Raw genomic sequence first — 25,664 nt, 5'->3', positions numbered from 1 at the left:
TGCATGAAAACCAAGCAACTACATATCAAATATCCATGTTCACAAAGATTTATTGAAAGCTTTTTAGTTCGTTGTCATGCATTGCAAATAATCATGACCAGTTATGGCTTGAATTCAGGGCCATTTAGAGGTGAACAAAGGTTATTTAGGTAGCTTGTGTTACTCTTTTTCTTCTTTTCTTCATTATCAGAAGCATCATGGTGCTTGAACTCGCAATATATAGCAGTTCTCTCTTCCCAGATGATCTCTCTCTTCTCTAACAAGAACGGGATTTGAACTTTGGCAATGTGTTAATTTGATCTCATTTATTACAGTGTTTTCCAGGATTGTTGTGATATAATTTCTCCAATATATGTGAAATTCTATGACAAATTAAAGATGTCTCCTCGAGTTTTTTGAAAAAATAAATTCAAAGGCTCTGTCTTTGTCTCCACAAGATTCTCTCTTTTTTTCTTTCTTTTTTTTTTCCTTTTTGATAAATTTCACATTTTTAGACTTTTTTCAATAGCTATAGAGTTTTTTGAAAATGCTCATTCGGCATGGTGGGAGTGATTCTAAACCATGATTGGATTTCATGTGTAGTCTAATAGGATGTGATTGAACACCAAAACATATTGTTCATTAATTTAGTGGTGGCTTTGGATTTTTGCCGAGGCACCGAAAAACCCACTTTTCATTGAAATTGATTTTTAAATCCTATTTATTTTTATCTTTTAAAAATTTTAAAAAAAAAAATTTATTTTTTAAAAAATTAATATTTTTTTAATATTTTAAAATCATTTTGATGTGCTGATATCAAAAATAATTTTTTTAAAATAAAAAAAATATTATTTTAATACATTTCCAAATAAAAAACATTTTAAAAAACAACAATAACTATACTCTCAAAAATTTCCATACCATAACTTCATGGTGTGCATTATGTTGGCAATGACAAGAATTGTCATATCAAAATGTTTGATATTATTGTGTAAAATAATTTTTAATGAAAACTATATTAAGATAATATTTTTTTATTTGTTTTTGACATTAGTATATTAAAATTATCAAAATAATTCCTAAAAATAATTAGTTTAATGATTTTTTAAATAAAAAAATAATTGAGAAACACTTTAAAAAAATAAGTTATAATACAAAAATTAACACTTATTAAAAACTTTTCACTGAAAACGCCCTGTTTAGGATCACTATTTTCTGGTGGAAATTATTTCGCTAGATATGACCTTTTTAGGTTGTTTGTTGGCAGCTGGAGAAGCAATGATTTAGCTTGTCCCATGGAGAATGCAGCTATCAATCGAAAGCCAAAATGAGATAAGTAGGAAAGGAAAGATAATTTGGAATTGCTTTTTAAATGGTGTTTTTTTTTTAAGTAATTCTTTCTGTTAAAATTTTTTTTATATATTTTTGAATTGTATTAATATACTAATATTAAAATTATTTTTTTAAAAAAAATAAAAATTATATATTATTTTAATATATTTCTGAACAAAAATTATTTTAAAAAACAATCATTATTATTCTCTTCAATAGAATAAATTTAAATAAAAAAAATCATTCCCAAACTCACAAAAAAACGTAAATTGAAATCTATGAAATAAGATTTTATTTGAAACCGACAATCATGTACAGAAGAAAATATATTGAAATTTATATTAAAAAAAAAATAAATTTCGAGGAATCTTCCGCTTGCACCTTTAGATCCGCGGATGAACTAGTCACGCATTGCGTGGCAGTTTAATGGCGATGACTGGATTAATCACTTGACCTAAGTAAACGATCAAAAATTTCAGTTATAGGATTACAATGTGTTTCGCTCCCTCCATTTCAAATGTTAAATTAAATAAATAAATAAAAACTAAATCTTATAGGAAAGTTATTTTCATCGAGACTCATATTACCTTTTGTTGCAACAATTTAACGATGAAATTACACCTTAGCCATTAAATTATTTAACTAAGCTTCTGGCAAGGTGGTTATATATATATATATAATAATTATCTCTTACAAATTATACAGAATTAGATTGGATATTTTACTTTTTGTTCATAGTAAAATTTATTAATTTAACTCTAGATAAAAAAATAATTATAATGTCTATTATTAAAGGATATTCTGGTCTTTTTATTTATTTTTAGAATAATTTAATTACTTTGATGCCCTTAAAGATAAAATCAACATAATTCTCTTATAAGAGTTTTTTTTTGTCAATTTACATTGGTTTTATTGTAAATTCAAAAATTACTTAAGGGTATTATTGTAATTTATATATATTAAATATTATATAAAAAACATTGTTGATGCTCGTGTAGCACGTGCTAGCGTGGGGACGGACCTCGCGCTGTTTAGATGACGCGTGTGAGGTCATAAGACCAACAAACATCACTTTCTTGAACGGTGTTTGGAAGGTCTCAGCACCCTAATACAACGGGGAGGCACATATCCTAAATACACATTGGGTTTCGTGTACAAGACTACTTTTTTTTCCTCTATCCTCACCTCGATCAACATTATTCCCTTCAAAAAAATTAGACCAACCCATACAATTTTTTTTATATATATTTGATCTCTGTCATTTTAATTATTATTTTAAAAGGTTAATATTTAGAGATTAGTTCAGGTTAAGGTGGTTTAAGTGGGTTTGGTTTGTTTTATTTTTTTAAAGCTAATATTTTTTTTCTTTTTTAGTTTAACTTCGCTAATTTTTACAAGGTTAACCCTATTTCATAACTATAATCATCAGTTTTAAAGGTTAATGTGGATTTTTTTTAAAATGATTTATTTTAATTTTATCTTTTAAATTTTTTTTCCTGATTTTTTTATGAAATTACTCCAATCTCATGCTCATGATTGTAAAGTTTTGTAAAGTTTGTGAGTTCACCTGTTTAATAAGGTTTTTTTTTCTTTTTAATTATTATTTTTCACAGTTTCACTTTTCATTATTAGAATTTTTTTTTTAATCGAGATAGATTCAAGTCTTATTCTTTTTATTTTTTTATATTATTTAAATTATGAATTTAACCAATCACTCGAGTCTCAAAAAAAAAAAAAATATTGTCCGGTTCTTGACGTGACCGTAAGCGACAAATCTAGTACTTTCTATGTATATTTCTTTGGAGCTGATGGGGTAGACGTGTGGCATCTTACTTGTGAAAATATCAATTAGCAAATAAAAGGGTCCGAAAAACCCTCTATTTTTTTTTAGCTACTCCTTTGGATACTTAGCATGCCCACTTGAGATAACCCAACGGTTAATGCTCTGCCATCTCTCCAAAATGTTTTTTCCTCCAATTGCAAAGGCTTTAAAACCAATTTGATCTCTTCCCAACCTCTGCTGTAAATCTTACCAGCCCTTTCCATAGCCAGTATCAAATGGCCTTGATCGTGTTAATTTCAATTTATTCCATGCTTACACCAACGGAGAGTTTTGGTTCAGAAACTAAGCAAAGGCCAAGAAAAAAAAGAATTCTTCGAAGGAGAAGGAGTTAAACTTAGCCTATAAAGAAATCCACTTCCAGCACCGGAAAACGACAGTCAGGAACCTGTGAACTTCAGGCAAACCTAATAATATTCTGGCAGCCAACAAGGATTGCATTGAAAACGTTTCGTACTGGATGATGGCCATGCAATGAGAGCTTTGCGATAATGGAGCACACACAGCTTAAGGAAATGATTATCAAGGAACTTACCACGCAAAAGCCTAAAACTTTGCGACAGACACCTCATGGCACTAAGGGTAGGGGAGTTATGATGAGCTCTCCTGCTATAGGGCAATAGGATATATAACTAGTCTTATCGCGGGGCTTTGCTGCAGGCCAAATATATGTTTTTTTCTCTGTAAAAAATGATATTCATTCAACGCAGGATGAGGTTTAGGATTACTGGATTAATACACCTCCACTGTAGTGCCTTTACACGATAACGAAAAAGAAAGGTGGATTAATCATTCTTGCATGAACGTGTGGCGTCAAAACTGGACTCGTAAATGGACCCTCCCTTGCTCAAGTAGTAAAATCCAAGGCTAACAAAAAAGAAAAAAGAAAAAAGAAGCAGGTTTAGGTGAGGTTTGGGCTACTGGAAGAGAGAGACCGAGAAAGGACGGGGGAGGGGGGATACTGGATTGTTCCAGCTTTCAAGTTTCAACGAGGGAGAACGAGAGAGAAAATTGCAAGGGAGGAGCATCTCCCGTCAAAGAAAAGGGGGGAAATATGATTTAGAGTTTTTTTTAAAAAAAATTGATTGAATTGATCCGGTTTAATTGGTTTGAGTTTTTTTAAAATTGAAATCGGACCAAACCTCCTAATTTCTTTAGTTTTTTTTTCCTCTTGGTTTGGCCTTTTTAATTAATGTTTTTTTTTTTCTGATTTAATTAATTAAATGGTTATTTTGAACACCTCTAAAGTCTAAACTAAATAAATTCTGAAATTAAAGGGAAATTTAGTATTTTAACCATGCACATAAAAAGAAAAAGTCAAGAAGGCCCTTGCAAAGGGTATATTAAAATCTTATTTTTAAAAATAATTCAATCATTACATTGTATTAGAAAAAAAATATATAGGTGTTTTATACTATTTTTTTTAACATCAAATAAAATTATAATTGTGAATTTAAATATTGATATTTATACAATAAAATAAAGTAAAGATCATACATATTAATAAAGACATTAATAAAGACGTAATAAAATTTCAAATTAATTTTTAATATAAATAAAAATTAGATAATGTTGTAATTGCTAGAATAAAACATCATTTACTTTTAGTTTTATATAATAATTTTTTTAAAAAAAAAGGGAAAAATTTTAAAAAAATAAAAACAAAATGAATGATATAAATAAACCAAGTGAAGAAAAATAAATGGAAAAACTAAAAAAAATTAAAAAATCCATAATTAAAAAAAAACGCATGCATCAAATAAGAAACGCGAAAAAAAAATCTTACATTCTGTGATCCATCTCAGAAGCTGCATAGCCAGCAACAAATATCTTCAGCATCACAAAGTGTTTTTTTTATGTATTTTCTGCTTCTCTAATTCAGCCACTCTTGATTCCTTCATCATCGAGAATTTTAGGGTTTCTTTCAAAAAAAAAAAAAATTAAAGAAAAAGACAGAGAGATATTGGACATGGGATGAAAAAATTTTTCTAGAGCCTTTGTCTGTTCTTTCTTGAAAAAGAAAAGGATGAACAAAAAAGATTTGATTTTGAGTAAAAAAATCAAGGGGCTTTTTATAGCTAGGCAGCTATGTATTTTATTTAAAAAAAAAAAAAAAAAACAAGAATCATTGTGCAAGTCCATAGTTATATGTGACTTGGACTTGATACACAATATTAATACAGTGTTTTAGCCACAAGATTTAGAGTTTTGTTAATAATAACATAATTAATAATTAATTAGCCACAAGATTTAGAGTTTTGTTAAAAAATCTATTTATTTTTGTGTTTTAAAAATATTTTTTAAAAATATTAAATATAAAAGTATTTCTAACTATTTTTTTTTTTTTTTAAAAAATTTTCTAGTTATAAATTAAAAGACTTATCTCTTTCAACTATAGAGCTAGGGTTCACCCTCGATTCTAATGAAAAAAGAAGAACCTTGGAAATGATTGCCGATTCAACAAGAAGCTTTTGAATCAAGAATCAATTGTGCCAATAAAAAAACAAAAAGTTAACACTTTTATTTGACTTGTCCCAATGCAGGTTGAGTAAATTCTTTTCTAACTTAAAAAAATAAATGTACAGGTGTTTTTAATATTTTTTTAACATTAAGTAAAATTATAATTGTGAATTTAAAGATTGGTATTTATATACAATAAAATAAAATAAAGATTATATATTTTAATAGAGATGTTTAAGATTTCAAATTAATTTTTAGCGTAAATAAAAAATTAGATAATGCCGTATTGGCTATAATAGAACACTATTTACTTTTAGTTTTATTTAATATTTTTTTAAAAAAAAAGATAAAGAAAAAAAGGAAAATTTTAAAAAAATAAAAAAAAAATGAATGATATAAATAAACCAAGTAAAGTAAAATAAATGGAAAAACTAAAAAAATTAAAAATTCATCATTAAAAAATAAATATAAAAAAAACACATGTATCGTATCCAAATAAAAAACTGAAAAACACACACACAAGATTAAGGATCTCAAAGAACACACTTTTTTGTAGGTTTTCTTACATTATGTGATCCATCTTACCACATAGCCAGCATCAAATATCTTCAGCATCACAAAGTAGGCTTTTTTTTTTATGCATTTTCTGCTTCTCCAACTCAGCCATTCTCGATTCTTTCATCATTCTCGGGTAGATTAAGGTCTTGAATTTCTCTTGGAATTGGCCTCTCTTAGTTCTTTTACCACCGAGGCTAAATTACCTCGAGAATTTTAGGGGTTTCTTTAAAAAAAAAAAAAAAAAAAAAAAACTTAAAGAAAAAGAGAGAGATATTGGATATGGGGTGGAAATTTTTGTCTAGAGCCTTTGTCTATTCTTTCTTGAAAAAGAAAAGGATGAACAAAAAAAGATTTGATTTTGGGTCAAAAAATCAAGGGGTTTTTGTAGCTAGGCAGCTATGTATTTTTTTTTTATTATAAAAAAACAAAAATCATTGTGCAAGTCCATAGTTATATGTGACTTGGACTTGATACACAATATTTAATACAGTGTTTTGGCCACAAGATTTAGAGTTTTGTTAATAATAAAATAATTAATAATTAATTAATGCTAAGGAGATACTTTGGCACAGCAATACCATAAAACCTGCTCACATCCATTTCACTGCTCCCGTTCCATAACATTTTGTCAAATCCTAAGTACCAAGAGCACGGAATGGTATTTCAATAAATTTTACAAAAAAATGTTTAAAATTATTTATTTTTTATGTTTTTAAATAATTCTTTAAAAATAATAAAAAAAATATTACTTTAACGTTTAATGTATTTCTGATTAAAACATATTTAAAAAATTAACTGTTGTTCTATCTAAAACAAAGTGTGACACACTACAAATATAACATTATATTATATTTATTGTCCTCCCTGTTTTTTTTTTTTAAAAAAAAAACAACTTTAAAAGATGTTTTTTAAAAGGTATTTGAAATTTTCTTACCATAATTAAAACATGTTTTTTAAAAGATCGCTTTATCGGCTCTATCTCGATTTTCCTTCAACAATTGCTCTATCTTTCAATTTAGAAAACGTTTTCTGTTTTCAACATATTTAATGTGGGATTAATTTTTAATTTTTAGAGTTGGAAGAGTATATAAAAAAATAATACTTATCTATTTATTTTTATTATGTTTCAAAAATATTTTTTAAAAAATAAAAAATATTATTTAATATATTTATAAATAAAAAATACTTTAAAAAATAATAAAATAAAGACGGAGCAGCTAACGGCAGTCGACTATGCCACTGTGGCCACACCACTCTCCACCGCAGCTCCATTGTCATTGGGCCACTCCGCCCACTCCCATTATACTAGGCGGAGTCCCAAGAATGAAACCCAATGTTTTAGCAATTGACCCGCAAAGATATACATAAAACTGCCACCAAATGGGCCATAACCCATAAGGATCCGATAGCATTATCCCAGATAAAAAAATAAAAAACAAAAAACTATGAAGCCCTGTTTAATAAGAATAGGTTGGTAAGTTAATTTAGGCGAATTATCCGGATCAACCGAATCAATTTAGAAAAATTTAAAAAATATTTAAAATTTTAATATTTTATATGAAAAAAAAAAAAAATCAATATAAATATAAATTATACATGTTATAAATAATAAAATTTAAAAATTTATTTTAAAAAATTTTGTATCCCAATTTAAAAAAAATACTATATTAATATATTATTCTTTTAAATTGAAGTATTTAAACAAAAAAAATTATTTTACATTGAAAAAACATAATTTTTTTTCTTATAAATATAAAATATATATACTAAAAGGCTTCAAATCCTACATTGAAAAAAATATTTTTTTTATTAACATAGAGTATATATATTAAAGGGTTTTAAATCTCACATTTAAAAAATAAAACATTCTTATAGTATTTATATAATAAATTTTAAAAAGAATGAATAACCAATTAAAAAATATATATATAAAAAATACTTTTAGTTAAAAAAAAATACAATAAAAAAAAAAAAACTCAAGTTTCAATCAGATTTTGCCTCATCTCCCGTATCACGTGTAACAATTCCTATTTTGTTCACACGTCACCTTGCAATCCTGATGCAAACGCACACATACATTATTCCTATATTTCCATCCCTGGTTTACAAGGAGATGTGGCCTTTTACAGGAGACTCTAAATCCTTTTATGAAATGAAGCAATCATCGACTTCATGAAAACCGAATCCTTGACGATTTTCCTGATGAATCCGGACTGGAAACCCTTTTTTGCTCCATCTGCGGGGAGAGAATCAGGGCAAAAAAATAAAATGCTATAAAAATATATAAAATTTAAGTTAAATATTTTTATGGGTGAAATTTTTGTTAATGTCCTTGTTCAAATACACATAATATAACGACTGTTATAACATACAAAAATAATAATTAAAAGACATAATTAAATTATTAAAAAATCATTTATATATGAATAATTGAATGAGTAAAATTGATCATACATGAGCAATTGATTATGGCTGCAATGTGGGGGCATACGATTAGTTAAATTATATAATAGTACCTTTGTTTTCAGCTGACATAATGTTTATTTCAACTTGCAAGTAAAGTTGCAAAATTGGAAAGCATCCTAAAGACCGAATAATTCTATCTTATCCATAGAAAAAATAAAAAGAATAATTTAGTGCCCTTTGTTGTTTTATCTATTACGTGATTTATTTGGCATAACAAAATGTAATGCATACTTTAACGGAAAAAAAAAAACTGTTGCATTTCCTAAGTAAAAAACACTTATATAAAACAAGATGAGCAGTTAAAGGGAAGCTAGCTAAATTTTGAAATGTGATGGCAATTCAAAGGATCAACTAAACACTTTATAACATAAAGATGCATGTATATGTAGTAAAATGAGACTTTGTAATGGTTCATGAAAAAAGTGACTGTGAGACGGATAAAACATATGTGAATCACTAAATTAGAAATTGATAATATAATACAAAATAAAAAAGATAAGAAAAAGCTCTGATGGGCCTTGACCCAATCGAGTCCCAACACACTTGGTTGGGTCATGGCCCAACTGAGTCCACTACACTTGATTGGACTGTGGCCTAATCAAGCTCCTCTCTCTTCTCCTTTTCTTTTTAATCTCTTAGCTTAGTATGGTCTCATTTACTATTCATGAATATTATTTACTATTCATAAATCGTATTTATTATGCAAAACACGTTCCGAACAAGTCCAAAACATAGCTTTTAAACTTGATCTAGTGGTCGACCTGAACCAAGACCCGGGTCAAGGGTTTTGACCTGGTCATCCTAGGTCGACCTTTAATTTTTCGCTTTTTTATATATAAAATAAAATGTTGTTATTTTTATTAAAAAAAAAAAGATAACGGGTTGCAATCAAGTCGCCCGAGTTTTTTCCTTTCCCTACGTTTTCTTAAACTCAACCCGGTTATGACTTTGGGTCGGCCGGGTCCCAAGTTGACTGACCCATCAGACCAGCCTGGGTTTTAAGATTATGGTCCATAGTCCCCAGACTTAGTCAAACCAAGCTTAACCCCACCTCTCTCTCTCTCTCTCTCCCTCCCTCCCTCCCTCTCCTTTCTCTTTAGCTTGATATAGTCTCGCTTATTATTCATGAATATTATTTACTATGTAAAACTCGTTCAAAATGAGTCCTAAGTCCCAAACTTTGTTAGACCAAGTTCATTTCTCTCTCCTCTCTTTGTTGGGTCTGACCGAGCTACATTGTCTCACCTCGTTTTACTATTTTTGAAACATACTATTTGTATGGTACCATTCACGCATCGTACTATTAATTATTATCCATACTATTTATAAATAATATCATTTCTCATGTATTTAACCACAACTTTTCTAGATATTTTCAAGATATTTGTCATTATCCAGACTCAGTCAAACCGAGCTTAACCCCTCCTCTCTCTCTCTCTCTCTCCTTTCTTTCTCATCTTTAGCTTGATATAGTCTCGTTTATTGTTCATGAATATTAATTACTATGTAAAACTCGTTCAAAATGAGTCCCAATTCCTAAACTTGGTTAGACCAAGCTCATCTCTCTCTACTTTTTTTGTTGGGTCTGACCGAGCTACATTGTCTCACCTCGTTTTACTATTTTTGAAACATACTATTTATATGGTATTATTCATGCATCGTACTATTAATTATTATCTATACTATTTATAAATAATACCATTTCTCATATATTTAACCACATACTTTTCTAGATATTTTCAAGATATTTGTCATAAATTGTCTAAGATATATATTCTCAGGTTTTTAGAAAAAAAAAAAAGGGGTCTAAACATTTATCTATACACTTCTCTATTATACAAATAACACGAGACAAAGAGCACACATATCTTCTCTGCATATAAAAGCACCATTTTTAACTTCTTTAATTTTTACTTGCTTGTCACTTGATAAAAACTCGAATACTATCTCAAGCATTGAAGTGTCCTTCATTTCATGAGGGATTTGTTTTATAGGTATGACTCAGGCCTAGGTCTCATCAGATAAGGAAAGTCGGTATTTTTTTATGAAGTTTTTCCATGCATTCATCAGTGACTTCGTTTATATGAGTTTAAACAAAAAATTAGTCCATTCTCTTTCTTTTCTTTTTTTCAAAAAACTTTCCATTATGGACGAGACTCCAGAATAAAAAAGGGTGATTGATCTACCTATAAAAACTCTAGATCCTATTGGGCTTCAACAACTTTGCAATCAAATTCATTTACTTAACGATGTTGTTGTGGTGATGTAACTGTATCTTCACACTATTTCTCATAAACAACAACAAGCCTCTATACATGCACGAAGTACACACATATACAACTCCATTTTTATAGAGAAACAAGTTAAAATGACTTATATACGAGTAACACTTGCAATCTTACAATAAAAATGAGATACACATCTCATTCTTACATGAGACACTCCAAACATTCTAGTCTCCATCAGTTTTCATCACCTCACTCCACCATATAAAGACCTAGGCGTCAGACAACCTCCATGACTCCACTAGTCCGTGAGCCACAACACAATGCTCACTAAAAGACTCTACTTTGTCACATAGTGTTACAAACTCAACTCATCAAAGACCGTGTCTCTATAAAAGTTAGTCTAGATAACTACGAAGGATTTATAGACCTTTAGGGGAACTTTTAAAATGTAAAAAACATCCTAGAGCTTATCACATAAAACATTGATGTTATGTATAAAGTTCTTCCAACAACTTTTTACGAATATGTTAAAATGTGGTATTATAGCCTAAAACATGCCTCGACCATAAGTCTTCATAATCTTTTTGTGAAGCTTATCTCTCACTTTAGCATAAGTATTCCTTCCAATAAAGTACCATATAACTCTTCATAGTCACATAATGAAAAAATAAAAGTACTAGAGCCTATCTTCAAAGGTTCAATGAAAAATTCTTAAGCGTGGAGAATATACTTAAACTCATCGCCATTGAAACTCTGATGAATAGGGTCTATAACTATTCTTTATGAGAAAGGTTATATGCACTCTTTGAAAAAAATCTTCTCAATATCAAACACGTGATGCAAAATTACAAAAGGTTAGAATAAGTTAGTGTGACTAGACAAAATCATCCATGCTTCCAAATATAGGTAAAGTCTTCACCACATCATCAATCTCCGGTAAAAAATTCAAAAGGAAAACTAGAGGGCACATCTATGATATTTGAAATTCCCTAAGCTTATGACCATACATCTGACCACCACAAAAACAAAGTTGTTAATTGTTATTCAAAGAAAATACTTCTTATAACATCCACCTCCAATAAAATATGGTTTAGACACAAAAAACCCCAATAAGTTTTATCTTTTTCAGCATAACAATGAGTATAACACTAGGGAGTGTCATGCACTAAAAAACAATAGAACAATTGATTATCAGTGGTCACCTCCACTAATTTATAAAAGAGAAAAAAAACAGCCAAAGCTAGGGCGAGAAGTCTATGCACTTACATTGTTGCCTAAGATTAAATAAACCATGGATTATCTCTAAAGATTTGAATCTCCATCTTTTTTATCTTTTAATAGAATAAACTAAACTATGCATGGCTTAGTTAGTACTATTATACTATTATGCATAACTTGGTTTTACTGTTTATGAATAGTAGCATTACTTTATGCATAACTTGGTTTTCCTATTCATGAACACTATTTTTCAAGGCTTAGAGTAACCGAGCTTCACATTCGATTTACTATTCCTTGAATTGTAATAATGGCTATTGTCTTGTAAATAATAAAGAGTTTAAGCGATAATAGCTAGTCAATCTCTTAATCACAAGTTTATATGGCCACTATCTCCAATTCTTCAATTCTTATGACCAAATTTCTCTAGGTCTTGGTGACCAATATCTCTAGGTCTTCGTAGCCATGTCTCCAGGTTCTCGTGAACAAGTATCTTTAGGTTCTTATGACCAAATCTTTCTATGTCTCCATGACCATTATCTCCAAGTCACTATAACCACTCTCTTTATATCTTCGTGACCAATGTTTCCAAGTTCTTGTGACCTAATGTCTTTAGAAAGATCATGGATATTTCTACATCAAACATTAACAAAAATCTATTAATGGGAAAAAATTCAAAAGTATGCCTATACAAGTGACACTTTTGTGCAAGCATAGTGATAAAAGTAAATTTTTGCACTGTAAGTATTTTCTCCCCCTCTTTAGCTAAATAAAGTCTTCCAAACATATATATTTATAAGACTTTGAGGTGCAAGTTATAATACAAAAAAAAAAAAGATAAGAAAAAAACTTAGTTAGGTCGTGGCTTCATCAAGCTCTTTTCTCTTCCTGCTCCTTCTCTCTCACCCTTTAGCATGTTATAGTTTAATTTACTATTCATGAATAGTATTTAACAGACTCAGTCAAACCGAGCTTCAACGCCTTATTTCCCTCTCATCCCTTAGCTCGATATAATACTGTCATTTATTATTCATTAATAATTTTTATCATGCAAAATTTGTTCAGAACAAGTCCTAAGTCCCATACTCTATTAAATTGAGCTCCATTCTCTCATCTTTTTCTCTCTCTTCCCTTGGTCGATTCGACCAAGTTACCTTACCTTATCTCGTTTTACTATTTATGAATAGTATTATTTGCATGGTACAATTCATCACTATTATCTATTATTTATAAATAGTATATTTTCTCATATATTTGATTAAATGTTTTTTTAGATATTTCCAAGCTATATATTCTCAGGTTTTGAGAGAGAAAAGGGGGCTCGAACATTTACCTCTACACTTCTCCATCATATAGATAACACAAGACAAAAAAACACACATCTTTTCTTTACACACAAAAAACATCTTGTTCATCTTCTTAAATTTTATTTGCTTGTCACGTAAGAAAAACTCAAATACCGACTTACGCATCAAAGTGTCTCTCTTTCCATGAAGAACTTGTTTTATGACTTGCTCCTTCCTGGGACATCTCCCAAGAACAGCAGCAAGATAGAAGAATTCATGGCTGCTAGAGGTAGAGGGCTATGATCTAAGCGTACTAATTAACTAGGAATCAAACGCTTTCTCTAATTCGAGGCCAGAGGCACGCGATTTGCAGTTTGCGAGGGTGGACCAAGTAACAAACATTTTTCAAGTGATGTGTTCATGTTTGCCTCCCACACGCAAAGAACTCCTCCACTTTCGCTTGTTTTTTCTTCTCATGTTTTTCAATGACTTTGAGGCTTTGAAGCCTCCTACTAACCTAATATTGTTCCCTTGTCGATGTATATATTTATTTGATAGTGTACGTGTCACCTAAAAAGCTTACTCTTCCTGCTTAACTTGTATCCAGACCTTGAGTAGATGTCCGAACCATGGAATCTTGGGTAATGTTTCACTTTTATAATGAATAAATTCAACGTAAAAGTTTAAATTATGAGGTAAAATTTTAATATATAATTTATATTATTTTTTAGTATATTTTTATAAGTTTTGAGTTTGAAATTTACACAGACTCATATTAACTTGTGTTTAATTTTTATTAAATAAATAAAAAATATTAAAATTTAAACTTATGATCATTTAATCATTAATATTTAATATCATATTAAAGATTGAATTGAATACAAAAACTTAAATTATTAACTAAAATTTTAAAATATAATTTATATTATTTTTTAATAATATATTCTTCTCTATCTAGAGAAGGATTAAAGGATCATCATCCATCGTATGTGGATAGAGAAGTGTAGAGGCAATACTAATAGCACGGCACGCATCGTCTTTAAGCATCTATATCCCCAAAAATAAAATCACGTGGCACTTCAATGCGTCGTCAATTGTACCACGTGATTGTTTGCTATTTTGCCCACGTTATCGTGCTGGAACCAAACCAGTTTAAAACTTATTTCGAAAATATTATATTTTATTTTCATATAGACTCTAAAATATACTAACCGCTAAACTAAAAAAATAATAAAAAAGATTCATTATAGATCGTCTCCTTAACAGCCTAGATTTCCATTAGCTGACAGTAGATAGATAGTATTATCAATGAAAAATGTTATATTATTCCAGTAATAACAAACCTCAGTGGAAGCAAAGAAGTAAGGAAGAGAAATATATGGAAAGAATATGAAACAAAAATTACGAAATACATTTTTAAAATATGATTTTGTTTAAACTGTACAACTTTTCAAATGTTAAACCATTAACAAACTATATTATTTTTAAAGAAAAAAACCATAATTTTAAAAGATATAACTTAACTGGTCAAATCCTGAATTTATTTTTTAAAAATAACTTGTTTAAGTACCACAAAATTTAGGGTTATCAAAAGCTTAACTTGTAATTAATTTTAAAATTTTAAAAATTAATTAAAAAATATATAAATTATCTAAACACCCACAATTAAATAAAAAAAAATCCACAATGAGAGGGATGTTTGAAAACTCATGCATTATCCATTAGGCATCCTGCAATCCCGAGGGTTTCACATCAATTCAAAAGTAAAAAGTGAATGAAATCAACACACAGATGTGAAAGCTCCGCCGACCGGAAATAGCCTCCAGAATTAGGACAAGACCTTGTACTGAAGTGGGTGTTGTGCAACTAACGCTTACAGCTACAAGTGTCCTGAGCCACGCAAAAGACGTAACATCATGATGCCAACATGTGGATTGATCACATGGGAGGTTATTGGTTAAGACCACCATCTCATTACTCTTAACATGGCTTGGTTCTTTGCTTAGAAAGACCATCACGACCACTACCGAGTGCCCCGCCTCCCTGCCTCCCTGCCTGCTGTATCTGCGCTGTTCACGCGGCAATGACTTGCTTCCATACGAGCCCACACAAAAAGGGTTATGAATATTTAAAGACTCTCGCGGCTTTGATTGAATGGGTATTTACTACGCGTATAATGCAGTACATGAACTTGACTTCAACATTCACAGGCCGCCGTGACCTGGATGTTATGGCGGTGCATTGAGATTGCGAGCCTGTATGTTATTGCAGCGAAGCCACGTTTCTTGAGAAAATTAATTTTTTTGATTTTCTTTTTATTATTCTAAAGTATTTATGTGAAAAATAAACTTTAAAACATTTTTCTACCGCAGAAGAGAATGGTTTCGTCGTGTTTGTTGGGCTTCCTTGGGCACTTCTTTTGAAAAATATAAATTTAAAAGGAGAAATTGAACTGTAAATACCCACAATATGAGGCATTTAAGGCGTGGGGAGAGAGTTCAACCATCCGAAAAAGAAATATGGAGTACAATTAAAACATGTAAATAAGAAGAAATCCATTCATATCCACGAGTATAATAAATAATTGAATATGAATCTCACGCAATTTTTTTTAAAAAATAATAGTAAAAGAATGAATTAATGTCCAATGGTAGAATAACAGAGGAAGTCTACAAACAACGAAGACAAATCCCTATACAGAACCAATTCATTATCAAAGCAAACCCCAAGAGACAACACCATAGAAGAGTGATGAAAAGAAAAGAAAAATCCAAGAATCTTCCTAATTAAACCTAATCTTAAATTCTAAATTCAAATTTACGAAGAACCCATATCGGTCTTTTCTTGCTTAAGCGAAAACATTAATCTTGGCTTTTTCCCTGGCAAAGGACTTTCCACTTCTTGATCACCGTAGAGTGCTTGTTGACTGATTCTTGGACCTTCAAATTCAGGCAAAGCAGGCAGGTTCAGGTCAAAGTCAAACCCACCACCGCTTCTTTGACTTTTACTCTGGCTCACGCCACCGCCTCCAACAGCACCACCGTCTGAGGTGGTGATTGCAGCGCTAGCACTGCTGCTGTTGTTGCCTCCAATTGTGCCCTCATAGTGACAACGCTTGTGTCCGCCTAAGGCCTGTCCAGTAAGGAAAGTCTTGTGGCAGATAGAGCACTCATGAGTCCTACCATTGGTGGTCGTGGTGGTTGTGTTGGTTGTGGTGGAGGCTGATGGGTTTTCGGCTGCTGTGGCGACGGTGGACTCGGAGGAGGATTTCCTGTGACTGGCTTTGTGCCCGCCGAGAGCCTGGTAAGAAGAGAAAGCCTTGTTGCAAACCGTACACTTGTAAGAAAGATCCAAAGTTGGTGGTTGGGGTGGTGCAGGGGAGGCGGAAGCGGTTTTTTTGGCGGTTGCGGCAGTGGAGCCGCCACGAGCAAGCATGATAAGGCAAAAAGCGAGGTATTCTTCCTCGGTCGAAGGGGACTCACTACGAGGTCTCTTAGAGCGTTTCCTCTTAATCCATGTTTCTTCATAATTTAAAGGAGCGGCTGTTGTAGGAGAGTTCAGAGCTTCAAGAGCCATGATTTGGATTCTTGATACTGAGTTTTTCTTGTGTGAGTGGGCAACGAGGGCTACAAACGAACAAGATTTCCAAGGAGAGGAAGAAAGGTATTGAGAGAGACAGGGAGGGGAGAAGGCCGATCACCGATCACTGAGTGTAGAGTAAGGAGAGGTTTCGTTTATATATATAGGAAGTTATGGTGGAGTGGGAGAGTTGGTGGGCAGTGAGGTCGGTCAACTAAAGCCATAGAGAGGTGGGGTGGGATTTGTGGAGACTGAGCTACTACTAACAAGGGAGGCTGTGAGGATACGACTAATTCCATTTTCCGGGTCAAAACAAGGGTACGCTTGCCTTTTTAGCACTCATAAAATAGAAGAGGTAATTTGAGTCCTAGGGGAACTCGGGGTCTTTTGGCCGTGTGGAACACGCATTATTGTGTCAGCAATGAGGCATTCACAAGGTGGATAAGCTTGCAAAGATTGTATTTTTATTGCCTTTTATTTTTTAGTTTCGCGTCCCACAAGTAAATCTTGGGATGCTTCGAAGATTATTCTATCAAAGTGACTTGCTCCTTTCCGATTTCTTTCCTTCTTCGGAGTGGTATGAGTTTTTTTTTTATATATATAAAAAAAACAATACCATTCAACTTACTCGAGGAAAAGTAATCGCAAGTCATTAATCTTTACTGCACGTGACTAATACTGCCGGTTTCCGATATCGTATTGATGCTCGTTACCAAATGGTACTTTTCTTCTCTTACAAATAGAATCAAGCATGGCTTTGAAACTGAAATTAGAATCCATTTCTTTTTAATGTTGAATAATAATAAAAAAAAATAACTTGGGTTTCTTTCTTTTAGTTTTGTTGAAATTCGACACGTGTAATGAAGAGTGAGGGACAATTTATTAAATAACTATGGTTTTTATGTACTTCTCCACGAAAATTAACAAAGGAAATTTGCCCACATAGCTGCCATTATATTTAATAATGTTTTCAGCGTTATTTTGGCGTTTCCCATGCATTATTCCTATATAGAAAAGAGATCTAACGTACGATAACAATGCATAGGACTGATGAATCCACACTATCTCTTCCTTGCAGATTAAGGTCTTACTCGTCGTCGGCCATTTCTTTATAGTATATGTCTTGGACGGCGAAAACGTCTGGCGGTGCTTGCTTGGGCCGCCGGTCTTCCTTCTCCAGAAGCAAACAGACATCCCTTGCTCTGCTTCCTCGTTACTTCTACGCCGTTGATCGTTTACACTCACGCGCTGATAAGTGCACAGGAAATTCGTCTGTTAGTTGCCAGTGACCTTATCTAGGAATTTCGAGCTTTATGCTTGGTTTTGGTAGTTTCTTGTTGGTTGGCTATCTAGAAAGACAGCTATCTAATGTTCGCCCCAGAAACATCTCTTTCTTTGCCACCTGGACAATTGTCATCCCATGATTATCCCTCCTTTGCATTCTAGAAAATACTAGCCACTCCCCTCGAATCACTCTCATCGGTCGTTAGGCAGTATCTGAACTGTTTTTTAAAAATAATTTATTTAAAAATATATTAAAATAATATTTTTATATTTTTTAAAATTTGTTTTTAATATAAAAAATAAAACGATGTAAAATTATAAAGAAAATTATTTTGAAATAAAAAAATAAAAAATTTTAAAAATGTTTTTTAAAAACAAAAATAAACACAGTCTAGGTTACCCCTACTCTTAGCCTCTCAATTTTCCTTCGGAGATTTTAGTCTTGATGCAAAGCATAAGATAATTAATTCTTTTTTATTACTTTTTAAGTTTTAAACTTTTTTTTTTTTATAGCAGTAAAAGGATTTGTAATTTATGAGTCGAGTCCAAGACTATCATAATTTAAAAATAAAAACTATGGTATCTCGTCCCAAACCAAGTTTAGTATAAGATATTTCTAAGTAAATTTCATTAGAACTACCTACTTTAAGAGGCATGATATTCTAGCTTTATTGCCACTATAATCCATGTTTACATAGTAAAAATTTATTTTTTTAATTTTTGTATTGTTTTAATATACTAACATTACAAATATATTTTTAAAAAACAATAAATATCGGTTGAACCGTCCACGTATCCTTAATTTTTTTAAATCATAAAAAGGGGGGCGGAGAAGGGTTATTGATGTCAAATAACATGACAGTTAGCTAGTACAGTCTAGTAGTAGCTAGAGAGGGATAGTGGACTTCTGAAAGCTTCACCGACGCGCAATCGTCAGGGCATACGGCAAGCAACGCGCCAATCTTCTAAAGTAAACACGTGTCACCTCCTTTTTGCTGGTTTTCACATGCTTGCAAACAAATAGAGATAAACCGACTATATATTTTTAATGACCACCACTACCCATCCATTGGCTAGGGATCTCTAGCAAATCGCCACGTGGATATTTTTATGTATGTTTTGCCACGTATAACCCTCTTTCTGCCGAGCATCCCTTGCCGCTCTTGACAAGCTCAGTGGCCTCTCTCTCCTTGGTACCTCTTCAAAATTAAATTATGACACTAGAAAAACCGACCCATAAATATATAATTAATAATTTAAAAAAAATTCTCGTAAACTTATAAAAGATATATTTTATTGATTATTAAACCCGGAGAGAAATATAAAACATGAAAATTGTTGAGGAAGAGATTGAGAAACAATAGTGCAAAAGCCAGGGAAAAGAGGACAACACTCCTTCGCTGCCATTCTTCCAAGTTTCTGACGTACTAAAACTTTAGGCCGTAGTGCATAAACTACAATTTTGTAAACTAACAAAAGCTACTCTTCCCAGTAACGGTATAATGATATTTTTGTTTTTTCACCACAAAAAAAAAAAAAAAAAAACTTAGCAATTAAGTATATTGAAATTTTTTTATCTGTACTTATTCAATACTAAATTAATAGGAAACAATTTAATTATAAGGTTAAATAACTAAAATATTATTGGAAGCTAAAAATTTAAAAATGACATGAAGGAGTATTTTTGTGTTTTTCACGATGATTTTTTTTTTATTATAATGTATACTAAGATGCAATTTAATATTTGATCAAATATAAAAAATATTATGCAATTAAAAAGTATAATGAAACTACCAAAATACTCTTAAAAGTAAAAATTTTAAAACTAGACTCAAGGGGAATTTTCATCATTTCACAATATTTTTTTTGTTATTATTAAATTAGTCTAGGAACAATTTGGTATTTGACTAAATGAAAACACAAAAAAGTGAGCAACCGTAAAGCGCTCTCCTTGACGTGTGAGAGATGTCCATACCCTTTGGACGGCGAGTGTGTCCCTCCCCATGTCCAAAAACACTCATCCACCATGTTAATGGAAGCACCGTCACATCCTTTTTCTAGTGGAATGATGTGTGTCGATGGTGGTGGTTCAGTTTGTCATCGATGAACGCCTTTTTCTCTCTCTTCTCCTTTAAAAATTATAATATGACCCTTTTTATTATTTGTATTTCAACTTCAATCCTTATTTATTTTATTTTTTATTTTTGTTTTTGACCCTTCTTATAAAAGTCTTATTTGTTTTCAATCTCATCCTTTCATCCCAATTCGCTATATATTATTTTTTTTCAATTTAATCCTCATTTTTTGATGATTTTTGGGCTCTTTTGTTAAATTAATTTTTTTTATTCAATTTCACCATTCAATTAATAATTTTTTATTTATTTAAATTTCGATCCTTATTATTTTGATTTTTTTTTAGTCCCTTTACTCGATTACATTTTCTTCTCAATTTCACCTTTCAATCAAAAATAAATTTTATTTAGTATTTTAATTTTGATCTCGTTACTTTTAATTATCATTTTTTGTTATGGATCCTTTTGTACAGTTGATATTATTTTCCAAGTTAATCCTTAAACATTTAATTGGTTGAGAATTGAGTTTCGTGTTTTTTCTATATAAGGTGTTTTTAGTCTAATATCCCGAGTCATGAGTTTGAAAAGTAAATGCGAGTTGACATCGCTTTTTATGAAAAAAAAAATATTTTCTTTCCAGCTTTCTGATTTTTTTTTTTTAGGTTATCCAAATCTCGTGATCTAAGATGCATGTTTGGTGGATCAACCCTAATTGGCTTGCCTCTTATTCCACGAGTTACAGGTTTGTCATGTTGACTTAGATTGACTCGAGATAAGTATTTTTTTGTCCTTTTTTTACTCAATTTTGTCCTTCCATATTTAATGGATGAAGAATTAAGCTACATCATTTATCCCCATTTACAAAAAAGTTCCCTATGTTATCATTATCACTAAAAAAAATAATGTTTTTGTTTAAAATTGTATTTTATATTTTTATATTGTTTTGATTTGTTGATATTGAAATTTTTTTTTAAAAAAAAACAAAAAAATATATTATTTTAATATATTTTTAAGCAAAAAAACAATCTTTATTACACCTCCAAGCACTCATTTCAACAACATATTCACTTGGAGTGCTTTGGTATTTTATTTATTTCCATTTCAATGATTACTGTTTGCACGAGTGATTAGCTGGGAAATTGTAAGATCGATAAAGACATATGAGTGGATGGGTACAACAAACAACTTAATTAGGGTCGTGCGGTCGTTGTGAGTAAAAAATCTCAAGTTTATTGAATTAAATCACGATTCATATCTGGTCTATAAATGTTTATTATTAGATGTATATCAGAGAGACACAGAGAGCAATTGTCAGTGCATGCAGGGAAGATGAGAGCACCATGGGAAAGGTTCACCGATGGTGCTCCTTTCCCCGAGGTAGAGAGGCCCTAGACGGCTAATCAAACGCCAAAAACACCTGGAAATCGAGATGTGTATATCTCACTCAAGCTTAATCTTGTATTTTATTAATCACCCAACAGAGAAAAAAGAAAAGAATTATATGAACAGTAAGTTTAAAGAAGTCTCTATCATTAAGGAAGGGGATAAGCTTAAACGCGGGAGTTCATAAGAGTGTGAATTCTCAGGCTTTTATGCTTCGCCGGAGTCAAGGTTCATCTTCAGAGACGACAGAAATGAACTAGGGTTCTTATTTTTTTTTTGTGCTGCCAGGCACTCCTCGATCTAAACCCTTGCCGTGTCAGAAACAACAAAGTAGAAGATACGTAGCCTTCTTATTTTTTATTCGTCAGCCATTACACATTCCAGACGTCACTTTTACAGGTTTTATATAATATCCAGTTTAATAGGAGGAAATTAAGGAGTGTCCACATTCATATATTGCTTTGCGATCCAACTCACTTTAGCTGGAGTTAAATGTCAAGGGCTGTTTGTTTTTGGAACCATGTTTCCTCCTCCTCTTTTTATATATATATATTCTTAAAATTAATTATTTTAATTATTCTTAAAATGTTTTTGAAAAATTTGAAATTTTTTAATTTTTTTTGTTTCAAATTAATATTTTTTTTTATTTTTAAAATTATTTTAATGTGTTGATGTCAAAAATAATTTTTTAAAAATAAAAAATATTATTTTAAAATATTTATAAATAAAAAAATACTTTAAAAAATAAATATAATTGTATTTCAGATAAACTTAGAATTATTATACTTGGATGCCGTGTCGTTGCTGGTTTTCTTTTCCCTGAATAGTTATGAGTCTTAGCAGCGAAGGCAAATAGATTAAAAAAAACCCACCCAATTAATTAATTAATTAATTAATGCTGCTGAAGCCACAGCCTTAAGTAGAGCAATTACTTTCTACCAGAGTTCGAGAGGTGCATGAACCTTCATAGATTCTGTATCCGTGTATTGAGAGCATGTACATATACTTAAAAAAGAATTTTCATATAATGATGGACATTATTTCCAACTTAATTAAAAGTCTATTCTGACGGGTCACGATTCTATCTTGTATAGAAAATTAAACTTTCATTTTCTTAACATGACATATTTACACCATATTAGTCTAACAACACATGTTTGTATGATATTTTAAAATGTTTTTTAAAAAATACATTAAAATAATTTTTATTTTTTATTTTTAAATCAAGAAGAAAAATCAAAATATTTTAGAATCGCGACTGGAAATAAAAAAACAAACCGCACCTGAATATGTAATTTACAAACTGGAATTTCTTGGCTTTTCTTGATAATCATGTGATGGTCAATTATCTCTTCATGCCCCGCTGCTTCTTGGAAACAGGCTGGAAACTTCAAGAAGGTGAGGAAGAAATGGGATATATATTTGACCTTTTGAATGATGAATTAGTCAAGTAATTCACTGCTCTTTTTTTATTGGATTATTTCGTTGTTTTCTGTTGAATTTCCTTTGTAGGAATCAACTAGTTATTTCACATAAACTTCGCAGCGGTCCGATAATTTTTTTAATAAAAAAAATAAATATATAAATTTTTTAAATGTGATTTTTACAATAAAAATAATAATTATAAATTAAAAAGCTTTTGAATGCATTTCATTAAATAAACAATGAATTATTTGTGGCACTAAATACAAACATATCTATTAAACTTCCATAGCTGCAAATGGAATAATTTTTTTTAATGCAAGTGAATTAACATGTAAGTTTTATTAATATAATTTTTGAAAAATAAATAAAAAATATAATTGTGAATCAATAAACTGATGCTTATATATTATAAAATATAATAAATATTATGTACATTAATAAAAACTCGTAAATATTTCAAGCTTGTTTTTAATATAGTATAAAAGTGAGAGAGTGTTGCAATTGCTACATTGACAAACCATTTATTTAATTTGTACAGTAAAATACCGTACATGTATAATAATACTTGTACTGAGTGTGTACTTTGAACATACTGATTGGCGAAGTAGTGTTTTCCTTCGTTTTCTAACCCGAATGAAGACTTGGATAAGGCCCAAGCCAGCAGTGGAATTGACGTCGAGAGCTAACCATTTTGCCAAGTTACTTGCTGCTAGTTTTTAATAGTCAAAACAATGGGGGCGGCTTTTTATATACTGTATTTTACAGTATGACAGTGATTGCTTTTTAAATATTTTTTTATATTAAAATACATGTCATAAAAATAATCTAAAAAAATCTAAAAAATATAAACCGTTTTAATTTTAATAAAAAAAAATTTAAAATTTGAATAAAATACAGGTTGAAACACAGAGCTAAACGCTTGTGACTACTTGTCTCGATAATACTGCTAATGGGGGGAGGCCGATCTGCCCCAGAACCGTGTATAGTTTTTCCATACCAAACTCGAATTAGTGGAAGTCAAATACAAAGACCAGCAGACTACATTTTACAGCGTCGACACAGCACCCTTTTTTTTTTTTTTTTTTTCTTTTTTTTTTTATGGGAACTTATCTTCCTTTATGATGGTAGATCTTGAGTTGCGTCGACTTTTCCAATTCACAGGGAGAGAATGGAGATCTTGTTGACTGCTGGAGGAGGCGCTGCAAATGGAACTAACGCCTATGGCTGCCTGAACCTGGAGGATGGCTGAAGAACAAGAACTAAATCCAGCCGAGCATTTCCATGGAAAGAAAAAGAATCCAAAACTTGTTGAAAGCAACCATTGTACTCTCCAGTACTGTCCACAACCAAAACCAGAAGGGTCAAGTTGTGCATTATTGACTTGTAGAGTTATTCTTTCTAAGATGATCCAAATTTGAGCCCTCGACTACAACGAAGAAGCAGCAGAAATTGAAAGCTGACCTGGTTTCTGGTCAAAAAAAAAAAAAAAAAAAAAGGGTCAAGCTATGCTTTCCTCCGTTTTTTAAACGGTTTTCAATTTTGACATGTTTGTTAGACTGTGATAAATATTAATTTTTAAATTATTTTTTATTTAAAAATATATTAAAATAGTATATTTTTTAAATTTATTTTTGTAGTATTGAAAGGAAAATTTATTTATAAGAATTTGTTTTTTTATCCTCAGATCTAATTATTTTAGTATCACTTTAATTACTAGAATTAAATTTTATAGTAAGAATATTTTTATAGATCTTATCGAAATAATACAATGGTTTAAGATAAAATAAAAAAAGATGAGAATTTTATTCTTTTAACCAAATAAAAAATTGTATTTTTAAAATGAGATATGTTTCTATTTATATAAGTATAAAAAATCAATTATTTTTTTAATAATTCCTTTAAATCTTGAATTAAGTTCATTTTTTTATGAGCATACCAGACCTAGTTAAGTAACCCATAATTTTTAACATAAAAATGATCAAATAACATAAAAAATATTAATTGTTTTTTTTTAAATGGAAATCCTCCACAATTCTCATTTTCGAACATGAGATCTTTAAATTAAATAGAAATCTTAAGTATTAAATGCTACGTATCTCCTACTTGACCTCCTCTAATTCCTTTCTTTGAAAGTAAAGAATTATTCAGTCATATAAAAAGAAAATAAAAGCAACGAATTATTCTGTAAAACCCACATCCATGCTCTTACAAATTGTTGCAATAACTTCTTCTTCTTTCGGTTTAGTGATGCAAGAGGAATGTTTGGGACTTTAGTAGTATTTTTTAATTAAAAATATATTACAATAATATTTTATTATTATTATTTAAAATATTTTTGATATTAGCATATCAAAATGATTTAAAAACAAAAAAAAATTATATTAAGCAAAAATAAATAAATGTTTTTTCAAAAACATTTTTAAAATATAAAGACAAATGAATTCTAAGGTGATGATTTTTTTTTTTCAGTGATACCATGTTTTTTAAAAAAAGTTGATTTGTTTTTTTGCTTTAAGTTTTTATTTTTAATTATTTTGATATGTTGATATATTTTATA

The 25,664-nt window shown here is 30.4% G+C and overlaps 1 protein-coding gene across 1 annotated transcript; it reads right to left on the bottom strand.

Moving 5' to 3' along the window:
• Positions 1 to 15,948: 15,948 nt before the first annotated feature.
• On the bottom strand, positions 15,949 to 17,242 carry LOC118055487 (zinc finger protein ZAT10). The gene has a single exon (XM_035067407.2). It carries the CDS (start codon positions 16,938 to 16,940, stop codon positions 16,182 to 16,184), a length of 759 nt encoding a protein of 252 aa, XP_034923298.1. The 5' UTR covers positions 16,941 to 17,242; the 3' UTR covers positions 15,949 to 16,181.
• Positions 17,243 to 25,664: the final 8,422 nt, after the last annotated feature.

This window comes from Populus alba, chromosome 1 (assembly GCF_005239225.2).
Source record: "Populus alba chromosome 1, ASM523922v2, whole genome shotgun sequence".
In the NCBI taxonomy this organism is placed as follows: domain Eukaryota; kingdom Viridiplantae; phylum Streptophyta; class Magnoliopsida; order Malpighiales; family Salicaceae; genus Populus; species Populus alba.
Note: the sequence above shows the minus strand (reverse complement) of the source record. Positions and strands in the feature narration are given on the sequence as shown.